The sequence below is a fragment of the Leguminivora glycinivorella genome, chromosome 19 (genome assembly GCF_023078275.1).
Source record: "Leguminivora glycinivorella isolate SPB_JAAS2020 chromosome 19, LegGlyc_1.1, whole genome shotgun sequence".
In the NCBI taxonomy this organism is placed as follows: domain Eukaryota; kingdom Metazoa; phylum Arthropoda; class Insecta; order Lepidoptera; family Tortricidae; genus Leguminivora; species Leguminivora glycinivorella.
The window spans coordinates 8,048,950-8,068,905 of NC_062989.1; the positions used below are offsets into that span (position 1 = coordinate 8,048,950).

Below are 19,956 nucleotides of genomic sequence, written 5' to 3' on the forward strand. Positions count from 1 at the left end.
GTACGAAATTAATTACTGACAACCTGGTGCCGTAGCCTAATGGCATTTCTGCGACGCGAAACGAAATCGCTTTTGCGTATTGGCTCTGTCACGCCAATACGCAAGAGCGATAGAGATAGATATCTACGAGCGTTTCGTTTCGTGAGCGTTTTGTGCCATTCGGCTACGTACCCTGTAATTTAATAGTTATTTGTTATACAAGGGGGCAAAGTTGTATTTTAACACACGAGAAGTAAAATACATTTACACCTGAGTGTAACACAAAACTTTTCCCCTCGCTATAGCGAGGAAACTACAACGCAAAAAATGCGTTTATCACTGCTTCCAGTAGTTCCACAGGTGGTAAATCATCTTTATTACTAGATTCACCTACTTTTATCAACTTTAAAGCAGTTAATTTGACTGTATTCAAGGTCAAATTACTTTACCCACTAGTGGATAAAATGCGTTTTTACCAGCTGGTATTAAAGGACAAAACACGTGTTTCCGAGCTAGTGAGGGGAAAAACTTAATTTAAAAATATGAATCTGAGAATCTATAATTTAGTCAGCACTATGAAATTGTTTATGTGTAGCCGCGTGTGGCACGTACCTACTATTCTTCTGAGTTTTACGTACTAACTTATCTACATATTAATATTAACGTAGGGAACAAATCAAATTATTTTATAAAAATAGTTTTTTGATTTTTTTATTTTTTTTTATTAGTAACACTACTATATATAAATTATAAACTGATATGAGGCGGTCGGGGTGGTGTAGCGGTCCAACAAGTCAGCCGCGTTAGCTGGAGACCCGGGTTCGATTCCCAGCTTTGCCACCAGTGGGCTTGATCGCTTTTTCTTTAGTGTATGGTATCTTTTTCAGTTTATTAGTATTAGTTAAATAAAGCGTATGTATTTGTCGTTTTGCAGGCAAGTGAAGGATGTCTTACGTTAGCAACTTAAATATTAACAGAGATCGGACGGATTTGCGACATTCTTAGTGACTCACGTCATTTTAATGACTTTTAGTATGAGATGACGCACAAAAATCCGATCTCTGCTTATTAATAATCTGTGCTGGTACACTTAAATAATTCTGCCAATTCAGTAGCCATCAGCCACCAGCCGTTGTAACTTGTAACAAAGTCTGCGGGTTCGTTGTACCGTGCCATCGACAATGTTCGCTTGATTGATGAGTGTTTAATAACAGACCGATGTAACATAACATTCCTTGTAACGCTTATTTTGTGGAATGCGCAATAAACTTACGAATGCATTCTTTTCGTAGCTTGGTGCTGTAAATCAAACGCACTTTTTTAGTACCTACTTGAAAAAGCAAAAAAACGTATTTTGTGGTTTTTATAGAGGTATTGTATTGACAATCGTTTAGAATTGTATGATACATGATACATCGCGCGATGACGATAAAATACGGCATCCCTATCGCACTATTTGTAAGGGCGATAGATATTTTATCGTATGCTTCCCGTGCAGGGTATCAGGGAAAAAATGCTTGTCAGTGTGAAACATTCTTTTTCCGTACAATACAACAGACACCGTCGTTAAAACAATACTCAACATGTCATAGCAATAGTACATTACATCAGAGGCCGGGAAAATGAGGATTTCCGGCCAAGTGGGTATATACGGCCGAGCGAGCGTGCGAGCGAGGCCGGATAGGGATACGAGGCCGGGAATCCGTTTTCACGCCGCCGAGGCATGTATAGTGCTTTTCTCAAACATACAATGAAATAAAAACAGTACATACTACAATAATACATACTAGTCGTGTGCAATGCGCGCTGCAACGTAGACGCATTGATGTATTTAATATTTAAATATAAATTGTGAATTGGCGCGGCGCGGCCGCCGCTAGTAAATAGACACGATGGGTGATTCTCAGCAGAATAAACCTATCGTGAACGAGTTCCTCGCTTTTCTTCAACGCAAAAACAAGCTGGTACTGGAAGGAGCGATGGATGCGAAGACGGCTGTCCAGATGAATTCGCGTGCGTCGAGTTTCACCATCGATGACATCTGTGAAGCTAAGCAAGTGCTGTGCCAGTCCCTTGGGATTGCCGGCACCTATGTTCCACATCGACGAGGGGATGAAAACGGACAGAAGACCCTTGAAGATATAAAGAAAATCCTCAGGGAGAATCAAGACCGGATTCCGGAGTTCGTGGCGACGACGTCGTGTATTCCGGAAAATCTCGACATTAGCAGCTTGTTTAAGGAAATCGAGGTCCTTAAAACAAGTTTAGCCGAAATGAGTAGCAAATTTGAAGCCAGCCTTATTACCATTGCTGATTTACGCAACGAAATAGCATGTTTGCGGAATGTCCCAACTCAGCCGGCCGCTTCAAATTTCGAACGTGACTCGCGACCTGACACACGTGTCAAGTCAGTTCGATTACCTGTTGACGCTGTAAAAAGTGTCGCAAGCGCCGCTCCGCCGCCCGCGCGCCCTCCGCGCGTGCAACCGCCTGCCCCTTCGAGCTTACGTCAGCGTTCATACGCTAGCGTCACCGGCCGGCAGCCAGCAGCTGACCGGGTCAGCACGCCTTCTAAGAAATGTGAATCACGGGCTCTTTTTAAGGAGAAGTCCTCCCGCACCAATGTAGATACGGAGGGATTCACATTGGTGGAAAGGAAAAGCAAGGCGCGTAGGGCGCCTCGTAAGACTGTGAGTGGCACTGCGGATCCGGTTAATTCTGGTCTTCGGGTCGCCACACCAAGTAAGCCGCTCTACGTGTCTCGCCTGCATTACTCCGCCGTGGCCGACGAAGTGGTGGAGTACGTTCGCCGGAAGACTGGCTTCACGCTGAGGGTGCAGCAGCTGCAGTCGCGCCGCTACGTGCACTTCAGCTCGTTTGTTGTGCGCGTGCCGCGGCCGCTGCAGGACACCATCGCGAGTGCAGACTTCTGGCCGAAGGGTGTAGTCTTTCGACGGTTCCGGGGCAACCTGCCGAATTGTACGCCCGGACAGACGACGCAACGAAGCCTCGACGTTACGTTGTCACCTAAATCTAGATGACGTTTCTTACTTTTATGTGTTTATTTTTTTTGCTCTTATGTATTTTTAGTTACTCAGTGCTTTGGTTTTTACTGTCATACTGTGTAACATATTTGAAATAAAAATAAAAAATAAAAAATAAATAAAATAAAATAATACAAACATACAATTTACAGTCCTCTCGAGTTGTTGCGCCCAAAAAGCGATACTTCCCAGCCCATTTTAAGGAACGTAAAGACAATATTTCATTGCATGTTTGAGAAAAAGAACATTTTCGACTTAGTTTTAATGGGGTACTAGCTTTTGCTCGCGGCTTACAAATTATATAAATTTCCACCCCCCATTTTAGAGAAGTGGGGGGTTAGAAAGAGACAAAAAGTAGCATATCGTCACTACTTTTAAAAAAAACTTGTATCTTCGTCTGTCAATGAAAAGAAAATTGTAGAAAGTATGTATGGAATGCATATAGACTTACTGTGTTTTAACTTTGAGAAGCAGGGTGAGATACGAGATTTTTTCAAAGTAGTGACGATATGCCACTCTCCATCCCTTCAACTATTTCCACTTTAAAAAATCCGTGGCTCCGTTTTGCTGTGAAAGACGGACAAACAAACAGACACACACTTTCCCATGTATAATATTATTAGGTATGGATTTTCCGGAAGTATATTTTGTGTGACATTTGCAACTTATACATGGGGCCTAAAATATAGTTATTTTCACAATGACTGGCGTTTTTCCGAGCATTGCTAACATGCTGTGGCAAATGCGAAAGGCATTTCACATCAACATTAAGACTTATAAAGATAATCAGCATGAACCATCTGGCTTCAAGATATCATTAAAGTGATTTGCGTGAGTGGGCATCATTTAACAATTAGTTGCCATAACTACGGTGACCGTTAGAAGACAACTGGGTCGCCTGCGCAGCTACGCTCTCAAATAACACGTGCCTACTTACAGCTGTGCACAGAATCAGTAGTAACCGACACAGATCTACAATGGAGAAGATTAACTACCTGCTGGATTAAATCAAGTGTGACAAAAATCGGAATGATGTCTAGTGAATCTATGTATATTCGTTAAACTTTCGTGAGACATATTCAAATGTTTAATAAAACCACTGTTGTACTCTCGTTATTATATCGCTACTGCTTCGACATGTTTCGGGCCAATTCACGAAGTTTAGCCGCCGCGTGAACTCCTATATGCCTGAAGAGGGGCCTCCAAAATTGGCCCGAAACATGTCACAGCAGTAGCACAGTATAATAAAGAGTACTATGGTACAGTATGGCCACTCCCGCTCCCCGCTGAAAGTGCCGCCCACCCCCGCTCGGTTACCTCACAGTTACCGCCTGCCAAAAACACGAACAGTCGACCTGTCATATTTCACTCATACAAGCATAGCACGCGTTCACCTACACGAGCTAAGACCTTTCGAGAGCTAAGCTTTCAATATATTTGCAGGGCAATCATGGTCGCGCGATAAATGATAAAACATCGGGCCGTCCCTATCGCACTTACAAATAGTGCGATAGGGACGGCCTGATGTTTTATCATTTATCGCGCGACCATAATTGCCCGTTTGATCGCCAGTGTCCGAGATGTAGCAGTAGCGATATAAGTAATAACGCGAGTACAACCGTGGTTTCATTTGTCACTGACATTGGAAATAGGTATTTAATTGAGAAATAATGGGTAATTGCGTAAATTACTTCGATTATCTTCGAGTGTAAGTAAGCTATATCCTTAGATCTGTGGTAGCGGGTAGAATACCGCGCAAACTAGTACATATTATCAAAGACACAAGTAAATCCGTATAGACAGATAAAGTCTAAGAAAAAAACGTACCTCAAAACCATACAGAAAAAGGTACGGTGATCTAAATGGCGATACATTTTTGGGGGACGCTCGGCTAGATGGCGCTAATATTAATATTTGACATTTTAACACATATCAAGCTAAGCATATGGGCCAAATTGACAAAACTGAGGTTCAAAAGTTTTAAGCCTGTGTTGAGAGATGGCAGTCTATGCACTGTGATTACACATTTTAATTTGACAGTGACTCTCTATAATACTTGATTCTCTTTGATATTATCTAATATTTTTTCCGAAATCGCGTTCAAAATTCCGAATTGACAAATGTAACTATGTATTCTATACCTACTATTTCTTTACATCAATGCATGCTACTTTCAATAGTTTCAATGACGATTAAAAATGGTAATTACCTACAATATCTGCTAAATGAAAATGTCTCAATTAAACTTTCATATCAAATCTGTCGCGTTGATGATGACATCACCGTGATGCCGCCAAGTTTCGTCGCCAATATCGATGTCATTAAAATGTCTGATTAGTAATTTATAGAATATATTAATATTGATCAAATCTTAGGCCCAAATGTTGTTATTTTACGTAATTACAGTAGAAAAGTGTAAAAAAATATTTAAATGATATTGTTTATGTAATTTTATTTTAACTGTATCAGACAGGGATTTATTGATGGTGGTCTTTTTTTTTACAGACTAAAATTAATAGTATAAATATTTACATATATTACATACTGTCCATGTACCTACTATTCACTAAAACCGATAAAAAAAAGTAGGTTCGTACTTTCGGATACAATAAGCATGTATTTAAACAATAACAACGCTGTTTTGATTGCTTGAACACAGTTACTTGTGTACCAGAAAAAATCAAACTTTTAGAGTTACAAAACATAGTGATTAACAAATTAAAAAGCCGTATTTCTTGATGAAAATAATCAACAAGCCAGAATCAAATACCATATCGCGCCATGCTACCGAATTGACGAATTCGTAAAATATTTGAAAGAAAGCGGTGCCGGTGCGATACGCAGGACGATGCCCGCTTTATGAATTATTTAGCATTTTACATCGTTGTCGTGTTGATTTTGCTAATTAAGATTATACCTACTTCCGTTTCATTAACTTTAGTATCAATCTAAAGAATCGACTAGATATTAATAGTGTTTATTTGAATAGAAACTTATAAAATTAAAACAAACAACAGCTAGCTAATGTTTTGATAGACATAATAGTTTAAAAAAAATCCCATTGGTAAGGTAAAAGTATCAGCTCGTCAGTGTCCCAGTTGATGCACTTTCAATCTTAAGCCATTGTCAATAAATGTGACGAAAGGGTATAAATATTCCGCATTAATGTGTTGACTTCTGATACTTATGCGTCCTCAGACTGACATATAAGTATCTACGTTTCTTTAAACTGTACTGGTACTGCTTTGTTCATGCCATGGAGCTATGAACCATTTAAAATCGTCCAAATCTTTATCATCTGCACTACCATACAGGTAAGACTCTGGACTTATATCCACTTTCCATTTAAAGTTGAATTTACGGTCAACGATGTGAAATAGCAAATCATCATCAACCTTTAAAGGTTCCAGAGCCCACTGGTATTGAACATCGTTCGAATCTTCTGAACCCCATATTTTTCTGTTTCCTTTCTCTTCGTTATCGTCTATCTTAAGAAATAAGTTTTCCTCAGTGTGCTTGATTTTGAAAAATACTTTGTCGTGTTCCCAAATGGGATATAGTTGCCAACGGACTGCACCACTTGTATTATCTTTACCGTCGCACCAAGCAAATGTATTCTTAACCACAGTCTTCTCTGTATTAGCATTTAATTTGACAGCTTTGAAATTCTTCTTTCCCATTATTTTAACGAAATTTCCTTTAAAAATCAAATTAAAGGCGACAGGAAAGTGCTTAGTAACAATTTCGTTGGAACTGTTCCAGAGCTTATAAGAAACTCCATTGTATTTTTGACTCCTTTCTCTAATAGTTTCCTTACAACATCTGATATCGTAGATCCGTTGCTACTTCCATCTAAAGTTAATGTAATATTCACTGCACTATCGTAATTACCTGCTTCAACTCTCTTACGTAGCTCTTCACCCATTTCTGTTATATTTGTGTACGTTCTATGACTATTGGCCCCGAACAGAGTCACACCTTGCAGCGTTTCTGGGAGTTGGTACCCGTGACAATAAAGAAGCCCTTTAATCTGTAGTTCTTCATTAAGATTTTTAATGTCTGCCTGCGTTTCTTCAAATCCGAAAATTATGATGGTGCCAGTTTCAAAATTGATCATTCTTGCAATATCTTGAGCGCAGCTTTTGTTTATGGGAGCACCCATGAGGGTAACGAGTTTCACACTGTTGTCTTTGATGTAGCTAGCAGTGTTGCAGTTGGTGTAGCTGACGACTGGAACGCGATTCGGTATTTTCCTGTTTCTGTCTGGTCCATTGCTGACGAGCTGGTACTGATGGTTAACGTTGTAGCAATTTGCGAAGCCGCTTACGCCTGCATCGGACTCGATTTTGCCTTCGCCCCAGTAATCCACATGGTCGATGAGATTAGTGGAAGATAGCGGTAGTCTGACTAGGTAGTATTCGCCGATGTAGGGCACCTCTGAGTACGGGTATATATGGTTTACGTTAGTGAAGTAGTTTGGTCGTCTCGCCAATTTCCAAACTGTTATTGAATGCATCCTATTCTTTCTATTTCTAGATGCTTAACAATATGTATATAAAAACTACGCTGTTGAAGCGTTGACAAACAGCATTGAAATAATGTACCTAACCTATGATCATTTTACATTTATATTTAACAGTACGATATACTATATAGGTTTTGTTATCAGTTTCCCTTTATTATCATTATAGGAAATACCACATCGACCACATACATTATCAAACCACAAGTTTACCTAAATATTGCATAATTTAAACAATAACCTACAACGGCTACAACAGCATATTTGTATGAAACAGAGGGTGAATCGCGAAAATTTTATACTTAAAAATTGTATAGGTATGTAATTTTCTTGTGATAATCCAGTAGATAAAAAACTGGTTTTCTTTTTCGCGCAACCACTTCACACAAGGCACTATACCTTATTTAAGAACATTATTTGTTTTTGCCTAATATGAATGGAGCTTCGACTCTGTTATGAATAAAAATAATAAAAAGCTTGTGGTCTTTACTGTCACGAGTTGAAAAATCACTGAGAAGCTCCTGCATGATTATTAACACATTTGTTGTTTTTCATAAAATGTGAAAGTTGCATTGGGCATTGACCGAGAGAATGCGATTGAGATATAAAGGCGGTGTGGCCGATTAAGAACCGTTGCCAAGTTCATTATCACTGCTCTTTCAACATTATAACAATATTATGTTCATATGGGAAAATAATTTTATAACATAATAATACCCTTTTCAGTACAGATTTTTACGCACTAGCGCGAGAAGTGGTTCATTATATGTCAGGTCGAAACTTCGGTGGGCCATCTGTAATGAAAATAGTCGCACGATACTCGTGCGTGTTTTCCGCACTTGTATCGTAATGTACTATTTCGCACTTTATCAGCATTTGACAAGAAATATCAACCTACCCTAGCCACTCAATTGCTCTAAAATTAGAGCTTCACTCGCGTTAAATTCGATAATAATAATAATTCGGACGCTCCATACAAACTTCCACTCCCCCTCCATTTTAGGGAAATGGGGGGTTAAAAAGAGACAAAAAGTAGCGTATGTTACTCTCCATTCCTTCAACTATCTCCACTTATAAAATCACATCGATTCGTCGCTTCGTTTTGCCGTGAAAGACATACAAATAAACAGACACACACACACTTTCCCATTTATAAGTAATATTAATTAATTAATGTAGTAATAATATAAATAAATAAATAAATAAATAAATATTATAGGACATTCTTACACAGATTGACTGAGGCCCACGGTAAGCTCAAGAAGGCTTGTGTTGTGGGTACTCAGACAACGATATATATAATATATAAATACTTATATACATAGAAAACATCCATGACTCAGGAACAAATATCTGTGTTCATCACACAAATAAATGCCCTTACCGGGATTCGAACCCGGGACCGCGGCGCAGCAGGCAGGGTCGCTACCGACTGCGCCAGACCGGTTGTCAAAGTAATAGTATAGTGTATAGTATAGTATGGATGGATATCTATGTTTCAACCAATGTATCAATTAATTTATTGTAACTAACATAAGTAGGTATCGGTAAGGTACAATATCTCGCCGCCGTCGAAGAAAGGTACACATATTTATTTGATTTAGGTAGTTAAATTAATGTATATTTTGAATTAGGTAGTTAAATTAATGTAAAGTCACCAGTGCCAATTTCTTCTCTGACTAATTATGTACAAAATACAAGCTTCCTTAATGGCTTATAACTACCGCCATCAGATTTCCAACTTGCACTAATTTGTCACAACCATACTGCGAGAATTTCCTTTAGCAATATCGTGTCATTTACGAAGACGCGTGCCAAGACTCGTAAATCCATATTATCAAAGGTTAGATTTGACAAATCCGCGCGACATACTATATGACACGAACTATACCGTCTACAAGTCTCGAAATAAGTATATGTCACATAACTTTCACTAGAATTATAATATCGGTGAAATATTGATTATAACATAGATACTTTTACTCGTCCACTTAAAATTCGGAAATCAATATATCGCTTCTCAAGCTCGTATCTTACCAGGGGCGGCTCACTCCGCGATTCTATCGCCGCGCTACAAGTACATGCTGGCGGCCGCGAGTTCGCGGCCTAATCAGGGGTGGCGCGCGTTCTCACGGAACGCACGTTCGCACTTTCTATTGTTACTTTACGTCGCGAGTTTTTTTTTAAGTTTTATATGCGATTTCCGCGTGTGAATGGCTAATAGTGCAAGTACCCAAGACTGGAATATAATAGCATAACATTTCACCTGAGTATTGATTCGTTTTAATCCATAGGCAACCCTATCGTCCGACGCTGCGCACGTGCGGCTCGTTTCTTTGTTAAAATTTTGTAGGCATTTAAAAGGCGGCATTTCGTGAACATCAAAGCAGTGGGCCTTCTGTACTTGTACTATTATATATTCTGTGATCTTACTGACTTTTTATTTGAATAAATAACCTTGTATTCTTAAACTTAAAGTAGACATTTTAAGACAAAATCACGGGTTCTATTAGTTTAAAAATAGTAAAAATGTGTCTAAATGCAAATCGGTGACGCCCGAGCCGGTTCTAATACGAAATTGGACATAATAGTTAGCTGTTCGTCTCACGTGGTTTTGTAATATAAGTAATCGTAGAGAAAGATGTTATATGGAGAAAACTGGATATAGAAATGTCAACGAGTATTACTTCATGTTAAAATAAAATTCAATACATGTTTGATAAGATCCTAGTTTATATGGAATAGTGATTGAATACAGGGTGTCATAAATCCTGAAATATTATGGGCCATTTTTTTCAAAGTTGTCCACCCCACTTTTTTTTGGAATTGGAAATTTTTATGTAGTTTCCAGACAGAATAGAGAGCTCTTTCAATCCTAATAGGAAAAAAAGTGTCCCAAGGTTTTTTTTCCAATTGCGTTACCAATTATATTTTCATTACACTTTACATGTATGGCGGTAACGGAATGGAAGGTTTGAAAAATGTATGGAATTTTTTGACATTTTTTTTCTCCTATCAGGATCGAAAGACCTCGCGATAATACCCATGTTGCAAAAACAGTGGGGTGGACAATTTAAAAAAAAAATAACCCTCATATGGGTAACTGAAGCTGAAGTCATCGACCAAAGTTACCTATTGTCCAGATTATTACACTATACTGCATATTATAATGTAGCACCGCGATTCTTTTTTGTAGATCTATGAAAAAGAGACAACAAATACGAGATGTATGCTTTGGTATATTTTGTATGCTCTCTCTTTGTCTCTTCACGTGTTTACAGACGTCACTGAATTTAATATCTATAGAAAATTTGAAAGTGACATGCATGAATACAGTTAGTCATAAAATTCACGCAAAATCGTAAAATTTTAATCATAGGCTATAATACACGTCGTTATGTCAACAATCTAACACTCAATTACTTATAAGAACAAGCGCCGATGAATTTGATAGCATTTATGACACGTTATATTGCATGCTTCTATCATGTGTATGTATTTATGTACCTACGCAAAGTTAAGGAACGTCGTCTGTATAAGTACTGCTAAAATCTGACTTTGTATTACATACAATAATACGGGAACCCAAGACGAGAATTTTGTAGTTACTCGAGCGCGTCAGACTTGGGCCTGATTTAGACGGCGTGCTAACTCGCATGCGATTTTCGTAAATAACGGGCGGTTGAGGTCACATACAATTTTGCACAGCTACTCGTATCAAATACCGCCATGAAATAAAACTTGTATGCGAGTTCTCGTACCGTCTAAATGGGCCCTTAAGATAAGTGATATTTTTTGTGGAGTCAACTTGCACTTTTTGTCGTCTATGTTATCTCGGTGGAGAATTCACATCTATAAGCAGATTGTGGATTTAGTCAGATTAGTTTTAAAGAAACTATTGTCTAAGAAATTACAGAAGTTTCACTAACAAGACAACCTATTAAATAACCAAATTAATACTGTGGCCACGCAAAACTGTAAATGGCGTAACTAAATCTGATCATTGTTTGTAAGTATTATCTTAATCTGAAGGTTACAATGTGAAAATCGGGCGTAAAACATGTGATGATCTGATAAGGGAAAGAGGAATATGTACAAATAATTATCAGATTGAGTTATAGAAAGTAGACAATACGCTTAATGATTTTTAACCCTCCACCGAGGTCCGATAATTTTAAAAGGTATCTAGATGTTTTGCAGTTAATTGAAAGAAAGGTTAATAGTTCCCATAGCATTTTATTCTACCTAGTATCTAGTCTTTGGTTTCCAATATATTTATTTGGCAGAGTAACTGCAGATTTGGCTTAGCCGGCTCCCCAGCTATAAACGCATCTATCATTCTTGCATAATACCATTGTGAATCTAAGTAGACGTCTATACATCAAAAGTAATTGCTATTATATTTAAATGGATTGGTTATATTGTAGGTTTCATAAGTTTCCTCCGCGTTATACAATTATTGGGTAGTTTGAATTAGAGCGATGTCTGTGAAGACAATTCGCACGCTATTATTTTCAACAATGTATTGTATTATAACTAAATTATTGTTTAACGATGATTGATTGACAGAGTCTGTCTAAAGCTCAAAACTGACAGCGAGTTAATTTTTGTTAACAACTTACGCTAATTGAGGTTTCTCCTAAATTCTGAAAATGCCCTAATATGTGCCCAGGGATACTGTTTGCATAGACGAATCCACTGAATCATTTGTGAAATGTATGCATAGAGGCATCTTCTGGGCGAGCTCACTCCATCGTAGGCCACGTCTTTGCCTTCGGCTAGTCTATGGCCAAGAGTAAGCCCATTTATAAAAAAAAAAGTACTGCAGTTTCAGACCAGTGATTCATTTTCTTTTCATTCAAGTTACTACTTAAGTCCGAATGGTCGGGTTGATAAATATGTACCTAGGTACTTATACATTAGCTGTAAGTATGGCTAGATTGACGAAGATTCCTATAATAAAATTTTGCTTGATGGGTGCTCTTACTCAGTTTACTTTCTACGTAATGAAAATTTATACTTAACCATGGTCATCCGCTACAGTTTTATTATTGAGCCGGTACCATGAGTTCTTCACGCTTTTGAATGTGTTACTCGATACCGTAAACGTCAAGGAAAATGTCATTGTATGGAGAAACTGAACAGCGCTCCCAAACGGTTATTTACTAGAGCCAAAAACGTCATACATTTTCAGTAATATTTAGGTACTCTTTATGGAGTTTCGAGTAGGTAACGTCACTAGTTGATTACTGTCCCATTCAGTGTCCCTTTCGCGTCGCTTTGCAAAGTGGTTTGATAGTCCTATATAATCGAAAGATATACTGCCATGTACTGTATATATAACATTACCAGTGATCGGGGATTTGGTTGCAACTCGGGCAAAATTGCCCACCTAAATCTTGATTGTAGTTTATTATATAAAATTATTACCTACACTTAAATACAGTATTTTATAGCAGTTTCAAAGACAACAAGGGCTTTAAATTGTATCAATGTTACTATTTCAACTTGATCACTGATTAATAATAACAACACGATTCAACCCTGAAACGCTGACAAATTTTGGTTTTGTTGTTTTGCTTTTGAATCTGAACCTGTTCTTCAAAATAAATTTTGGAATAAAATTGTACAACTTGTACACGAGGATTGAGGAGATTAAAACGTCAAAAACTCACGGTAGTCACATATAAATCGAGTCACGAAAGCCTAATGTGTACAGTAATGGTAAACCCGTTCGGCTGCAGCGGCCACATTCGAGATTGAGGCGAATCTGCAGCTCTGGGCCATTTTATGGTAACGGACCGTTCGGGGTAACTGTCTCAATCGACGTTTAACTGCAATCTTGATGGATGTAGCTACCTGCAAAATTTTTGATATAAACAATCATACTTAAGGTACATCGGGGCAAATCTCGACTGGGGGCAAATGTACCTGGTCTATTTTTTCCATGCTTTACAATGTTTGCATTATTAAATAGAGTGTTCACTGGTTATATACGAGTATGGAAGGCGTGTTCAGTGGATACATGTAGAACTCAACGTCGTAGTGTAATAATGGAAAAATTGGATTAGTTACAATTGCCCCCCAGTCGAGATTTGCCCCGTTGTACCATACAAATGCAAAACATTGAGTAAGAACCTGCTATCGGGTTACATTTATGTCAGAAGTTATGACTGTATGAATTATGCAAAATTAAAGGGGTTCTTACACATAATAATACCCATTGTAAGCCTTCTAGGGTCCATCAATAATTTAAAATTAATGATGACATTCCATAATTAGGTCGTATGTCTGTTCGTTCTGTCGTTAATATCATTATTCAAACTGTCTCCAGAATTTCAATAGCACCACTACAAATAGGCGGCGAAAGGAAAACTGATGGTGGCAAATATACATAACTGTGCCACTACAAAAATACTGTGTCCGAAAAGAATAAGAGAAGAATCCCAAAATATTGACTAAGTATAAATAAATAAATATTATAGGACATTCTTACACATATTGACTGAGCTCCACGGTTAGCTCAAGAAGGCTCGAAGGGGAAGGATGTGTGATGAGCTCAGATATTTGTTCCTGAGTCATGGATGTTTTCTTTGTATATATAAGTATTTGTACATTATGTATATCATTGTCTGAATACCCACAACACAAGTCTTCTTGAGCTCACCGTGGGACTCAGTCAATCTGGTATTTTAATTTTTTATTTGGCAATTTAAGTATTTATTTGCTAAAAACTGCCTGTAACTGTAATCAGTGCTAAGCCGTCTAAAACAAAGTCACCAGTCCGTCCTTTTCCATGTCGATTGAGCAATTACCGACACTGTCGCATAGAGTGCATTAACGTTTCACTCCAGCGCTGGACAAGCGGACAAGCCACCGAACTAGCGACTTTCCAATACAGATGGACCCTGATGCTTCACCTGCGAGATCCTTTCCATCTTTTACCACAGAAAGTCTGTCAAAATGGTCCTTATTTCACAGGGTGGAAGGGACCACATATACGTATACTTTATATGCAAGAGTGTCCTTTCCAAATGAAATTAATATTTTGAAATATTATAGAACTTTATTAACACACATTGATTGACTAAGCCAAACGGTAGGTAGCCTTAAGAAAGTTTTGCGTATACCTATTTACATAACATACAAATTTAATACTTAAACATAAGTGTCTGTGTTCATCACACAAATGCGCTTACCGGGATTCGAACCCAAGACCGTCGGCTTAGCAGGCAGGGGTTCACTAGGCCAGACTGTTCGTCACTTGCAACAGAATTTCTGTCAAAATGGTCCTTACTGCGAGTGAAGAATAAGGACAATTTTGTCAAGGAAAGCCACGTATGCCTTCGTGCAGTGAAAGCCTGTTTTGGCCCTGGTTTACTTCGCGTACCTAATTATTTTGGCGAGTTTTTTGAAAACCAGTGTGCAGTGCTATGGAATACGGCTTTTGAAATGAAGTCATTTTGAATACGGATTCAAAAGAGAATGTTAAATCTCGACCAAATAATCCAATATTGAAATTATACACTCGAGAAGATAGATGTTTCCTTACAATCAAAATTAAAGTTAAAATAAACAAAAACGAAGAAGCCTACATAATTAATAAAGTAATATCAAGAAGCTCGCTAAACATCGTTCATATTCTTCAGAAACTATGCTCTATACTGAAGTGAGATTATTAAGGGGAGTAGGGTAAATAGTAACAGTATCCTTCCATCAGGGTAGCGAAATAGCGGCGCGCGTGCGCGGTCCGTTACCGTGTGAGATTGAATTCTGCGCCTATTAGATTGAGATGATTTCGTAACGGGACTACCGTGGACATAGCTCAATAATATTCAAGTAGTCGTACATAAGTCATGTCACGTGACTAAAATAGTGTAAAGTTTTAGAACTTTAGTCTTATCTTATGGCGTTGTTTATAAACGCCTTATAAACCTGAATTAGCTAATAATCGGTTATCTTTATCTGACATATTGACTTATGCATTAGCAAAGAGGATCGAGTATTATAGAGAGTTACTGTCGAAGTAAAATGTGTAATCACAGTGCATAGAGTGCCATCTCTTGACACAGGCTTAAAACTTTTGAACCTCAGTTTTGACAATTTGGCCCATATTCATAGCTTGATATGTTTTAAAATGTCAACTATTAATATTAGCGCCATCTAGCTGAGCGTACCCAAAAGGTGTAATGCCATCTAGGTCACCGTACCTTTTTCTGTATGGTACTGAGGTGCGTTTTCTTCTTAGACTTTATCTGTCTATACGGAGTTATATATGTCTTTCGCATTAGCGAGAAAGGGAAAACACTTTTTTTAACTGGACGTAGTTACGCAATAACGTTCTAATCCGCATGAAATTGTCATTAAGTTTTAGACCTTGTATGAAAAACAAAAGTCTTTCATTTCAATGACAATTTCAGATGGATTGGAACGTTATTGCGTAACTACGTCCATTACTAATCAGTTCAGTAACTTTTTTTATGAAGGGGATAAGTCTATAGACTATCGTCATCATGCATTTTGCAGATAATAGTTACAGGCATTTTAGGTCACTCACACTCGTCAGGTATATCGAGGATCCTACAGTACATTAAATAGAAAATCCCTATTAAATTTACCTACTGCTTAAACTGCTTTTGTACTAAATTGTCTGAACTCTCGGAAGTCTCGGAAATTATTGAACTGCTACATTTATTATTCATACATAGCAGATACCTAACTATTTTTTTATAAAGTATACAATCTTGTTGTATATGTGCACGGGAAGCATGGTCGCGCGATAGACGATAAAATAGCAGGCCGTCCCTATCACACTATTTGTAAGTGCGATAGGTACGGCCTGATATTTTATCGTCAGCCTTATAGGTATAAAGTACCATGTAAAGATCACAGCCTTTATTTACAATCTCTACCATAACATCACATGATTGCGTTAGTTCAATGACTACACGTATGTAGATACTACCTAACTACCTTCAACAGTCCAATTTTAAACCTGAATGCAAAGCAATCTAGGCTCTTGGCAGTCTGTTGCCTGTTTGTACGTACGTTCATCGAACTCCGGAATAAGTAAATAGACTGGACACCTGACACGAACAAGCTTAGTAAAACAAAGGAGTTCACCGTTATTCAATTTACCTAACTATAATCATCTATGATCGATGGTAGTAGGTAAATCTCCCTTTGGAATATCTGAAATATGAACTGTGTTTTACGAGCATTTAAGTACGATATTTGCTGTAATAGTTTTGGAAGATAGGAGCTGGAAACATGAACTGGTTTATTTATTGGTTTTGTGATGTCGTTATAAGAGGAACTTCTGCATTCTTGCTGCACATGGAGACAAGTTTTTTGTGAATTGGTATGGTTAGAGTTTGCTCGCGATTTTTTTTTAAGAATATCGTGGGGTCCAGATTCCCTGGCTTATAATCGTTGCCAGTTTGATTTCTAATTCGAAATGCGTAAATAATAGGTACTTGTTTAAACTAATTAACGTTATTATTTACTTACTTATTTATGCAAACAGACTAAGTCAAATGATTTGAAATATCAGTCTTATCTATAATTATTTCTAGTGAAATAAAGTTTTGAAAATATCTTAGTGTTAAGTAATGATCCATGTTGTAAATAGTTTGGGTAAAGGGTCAATTTCATAAACTCCATTCTTATATTTTACAAAAATATGATGACAGATTTATAATGTAAGGGTGGAAAAATATCGTCACCAGTCCCAGCTAAGGTCACTCACTCCAAAAATGAAGTAAATAATGCTGTCCGTGTTCAATACATATGTACACCACATAGTTGTAATTAAATGAGGTTCAGAAAAGGCGACGGACTGAAAATCAGCGCTGCGTATAGTCAATTTGTAATAAAATGGCTGCCCAGCGTAACATGCTGAGTTGCTGAGCCCGTTCCTTTTGACATGCATGCAAATTGTTTATTTTATTTTTTAATGTATTTGTGTGTGAATGTTCAATTGTTATTGAATTAAAAACTCTTTATTTACATGAACATATTGACATAATTATACAAATAAGAAACTAAGACTAAACTTAAAAACTAGCTTATGTCTAAAATAGGCCCTTGCGGTATTGTACCAAGGATACTGGCGACATTTCCTCGCTGTATCGTAATGCTGAAACGTTGTGCAAGGAAGTCGCCAGCTCTTCGGTCACCAGGGTGCGTAGCCGAATGGCACAAACGCTCACGAAACGCTCACGAAACGAAACGCTAGTAGATATCTATCCCTATCGCTCTTGCGTATTGGCGCGACAAAGCCGGACTACGTTTCGTTTTCGTTTGGCGTCGGAGAAATGCCATTCGGCTACGGGGCCAGTTACCTCAACTAGACGCTTCGCGATTTATTTTTATTTGTGTGTCCATAAATGTTTTCTTATTCTTAAGTACCTATCGCTCAATTTTTTGCCATCTACTGTCATGAGCCAAAAACATTAAACTGCTTCGGCTGACTCACTGCCACATTTACACCTCAAATGTGACAGTTTTCTAACGCTTTCGCTATCCGACGGACACAGAGTTACAAGAAAATTGAAAAGTGAACATGGTGTCCATAACGTTGCATTACTGATGCGTTGCGTGTTGGGAAAGAGCATGTTACTAGAGTGACTTTAGGTTTCAATGCATGTTTTATCCTAGTAAAATGTATAGGTAAAATTTTCAGATTGAATTTGGAACTTTTCTATAAGAGTACAAAACTAGAATGTAATTTGTACTTTTGTGAGTACGCCGAGACTTACGAGGTTAAATAACCTAACCACAAAATTAAAATTTTGAAAAAACCCCCGACCGCGACATAGTGGACCGATTTTCATGAAACATGGCTAAGAACACTCTCGAGTGTCTCGACTAACTCAGCTTTCAAACAAAAAAAACTAAATCGAAATCGGTTCATCCGTTCGGCAGCTACGATGCCACAGACAGACACACAAACAGACAGACAGACACGTCAAACTTCGTTTTTGCGTCGGGGGTTAAAAAGAGTTGGCCATATAATGAAATGACTTATTGGGTCTCAGAGTGCTCTCATACAAGTGTGTCGCTTAACTTCAAACTTGGGTAAATCCATTCTGCTATAAGGTTGATTATCTTTCAGATCATATTACATTTTTTATATATTCAACCTTAGAGTAGAATGAATTTACCCAACTTTGAAGTTAAGTAATAATATGGCCCTTATTATAACAGTGAGAGTGTGTGTATGTGTAATTTTATAACTTACCTCACTTGTCTCTGACCCCCAATAAGTCATTTCATTTTGTATACATATCGCATGAAAGCGACACAAATTATATGATGACATGATGCATAATCATGTCAAGTAAATAAATAAATAGGCAACGTACTTATGTCTTTTTTTCTTAAGAAATATCTCAATTTTAAGATCAATCTTTCTGTTAAAGTACATACCAGTATATAAATTATAAGAATGAGATATACTTTTATTATTCTATTTATGTTTAATTCGCAATATGTTTATAAGCTTTGCTTAGTTTGGGGCTAAGTTGATCTGTGTAAGGTGTCCCCAATATAAAAACAAAAAACAAACTCAACTCAATAAAAAAAAAATCAATTGTACGTACATCAGTACGTACCAAATTTGTGCAAATTTCAATGCACAAAGCTAAAGCAGGCCACGCGTAACTTAACCCAGAAAACCTTAGATATATTTTTGAGTAAAATTACGTATGAAGTAATGAATGAGCAATTCATCCGGTATAGTTTGGCAATGAGTTGATTACAATTTTAATTAACAGAGATATGTTCGTATGTATATGTATCTACAACACACTAATTATAGTAAAATGCAATCATTGACGGTTTTTACTTAGCTTAGTAAGTAATCTTAGTATTTACAAATAATTACAAATCGTATATTCAGCAAATAGCAAGTTTAACTGAAATTACAATTGATAATACTAATTCTAAGTTCTAACTAAAGTATTACGCTACCGCAACCTTCAAATCAAGAGTGAACAGGCATCTTCTGGGCGAGCTCACTCCATCGTAGGCCACGTCTACGTCTTTGCCTTTGGCTAGTAGCGTGGCCAAGAGTAAGCCCATTTATAATTAAAAAAAAAACTACAATGATTAAAGATGTATAAAGTCTCTAAATGTCGATATTCAACTAAAAACTACACATAATAATATAGAAAAGTACAAATACAAAGAAAAAAGAAGTCTAAAATTACTTTAGAGATGCAAATGACTCTAAATGTCACAACTAAAGATAACATGTATACTTAATCTAATTATCCTTAGAGATGTAAGATTTGAGCAGTAGGTACCTTAGCAGTCCTCTTATTACATCTTACTTTTTACTCGCTCATTGCCCGATTCTAACAATTAATATGTAAGTACTTATATCTGATTAATTGAAAGATTACTGGG

At 37.4% G+C, this 19,956-nt stretch overlaps 2 protein-coding genes across 2 annotated transcripts in view; one reads left to right on the top strand and one right to left on the bottom strand.

Annotated features, from left to right (window-relative positions):
* The window catches only part of LOC125236416, an 88,050-nt gene that overhangs the window by 37,052 nt on the left and 31,042 nt on the right, over positions 1 to 19,956 (top strand). The gene's annotated exons all lie outside the window — the stretch shown is intronic.
* Positions 6,588 to 7,599, bottom strand: LOC125236417. Its single transcript, XM_048143210.1, has one exon. It carries the CDS (start codon positions 7,537 to 7,539, stop codon positions 6,730 to 6,732), a length of 810 nt encoding a protein of 269 aa, XP_047999167.1. The 5' UTR covers positions 7,540 to 7,599; the 3' UTR covers positions 6,588 to 6,729.

What these genes read in the sequence shown, in the direction of transcription:
- LOC125236417 (XM_048143210.1), bottom strand. Translation starts at nt 7,539, where the DNA reads ATGCATTCAATAACAGTTTGGAAATTGGCGAGACGACCAAACTACTTC.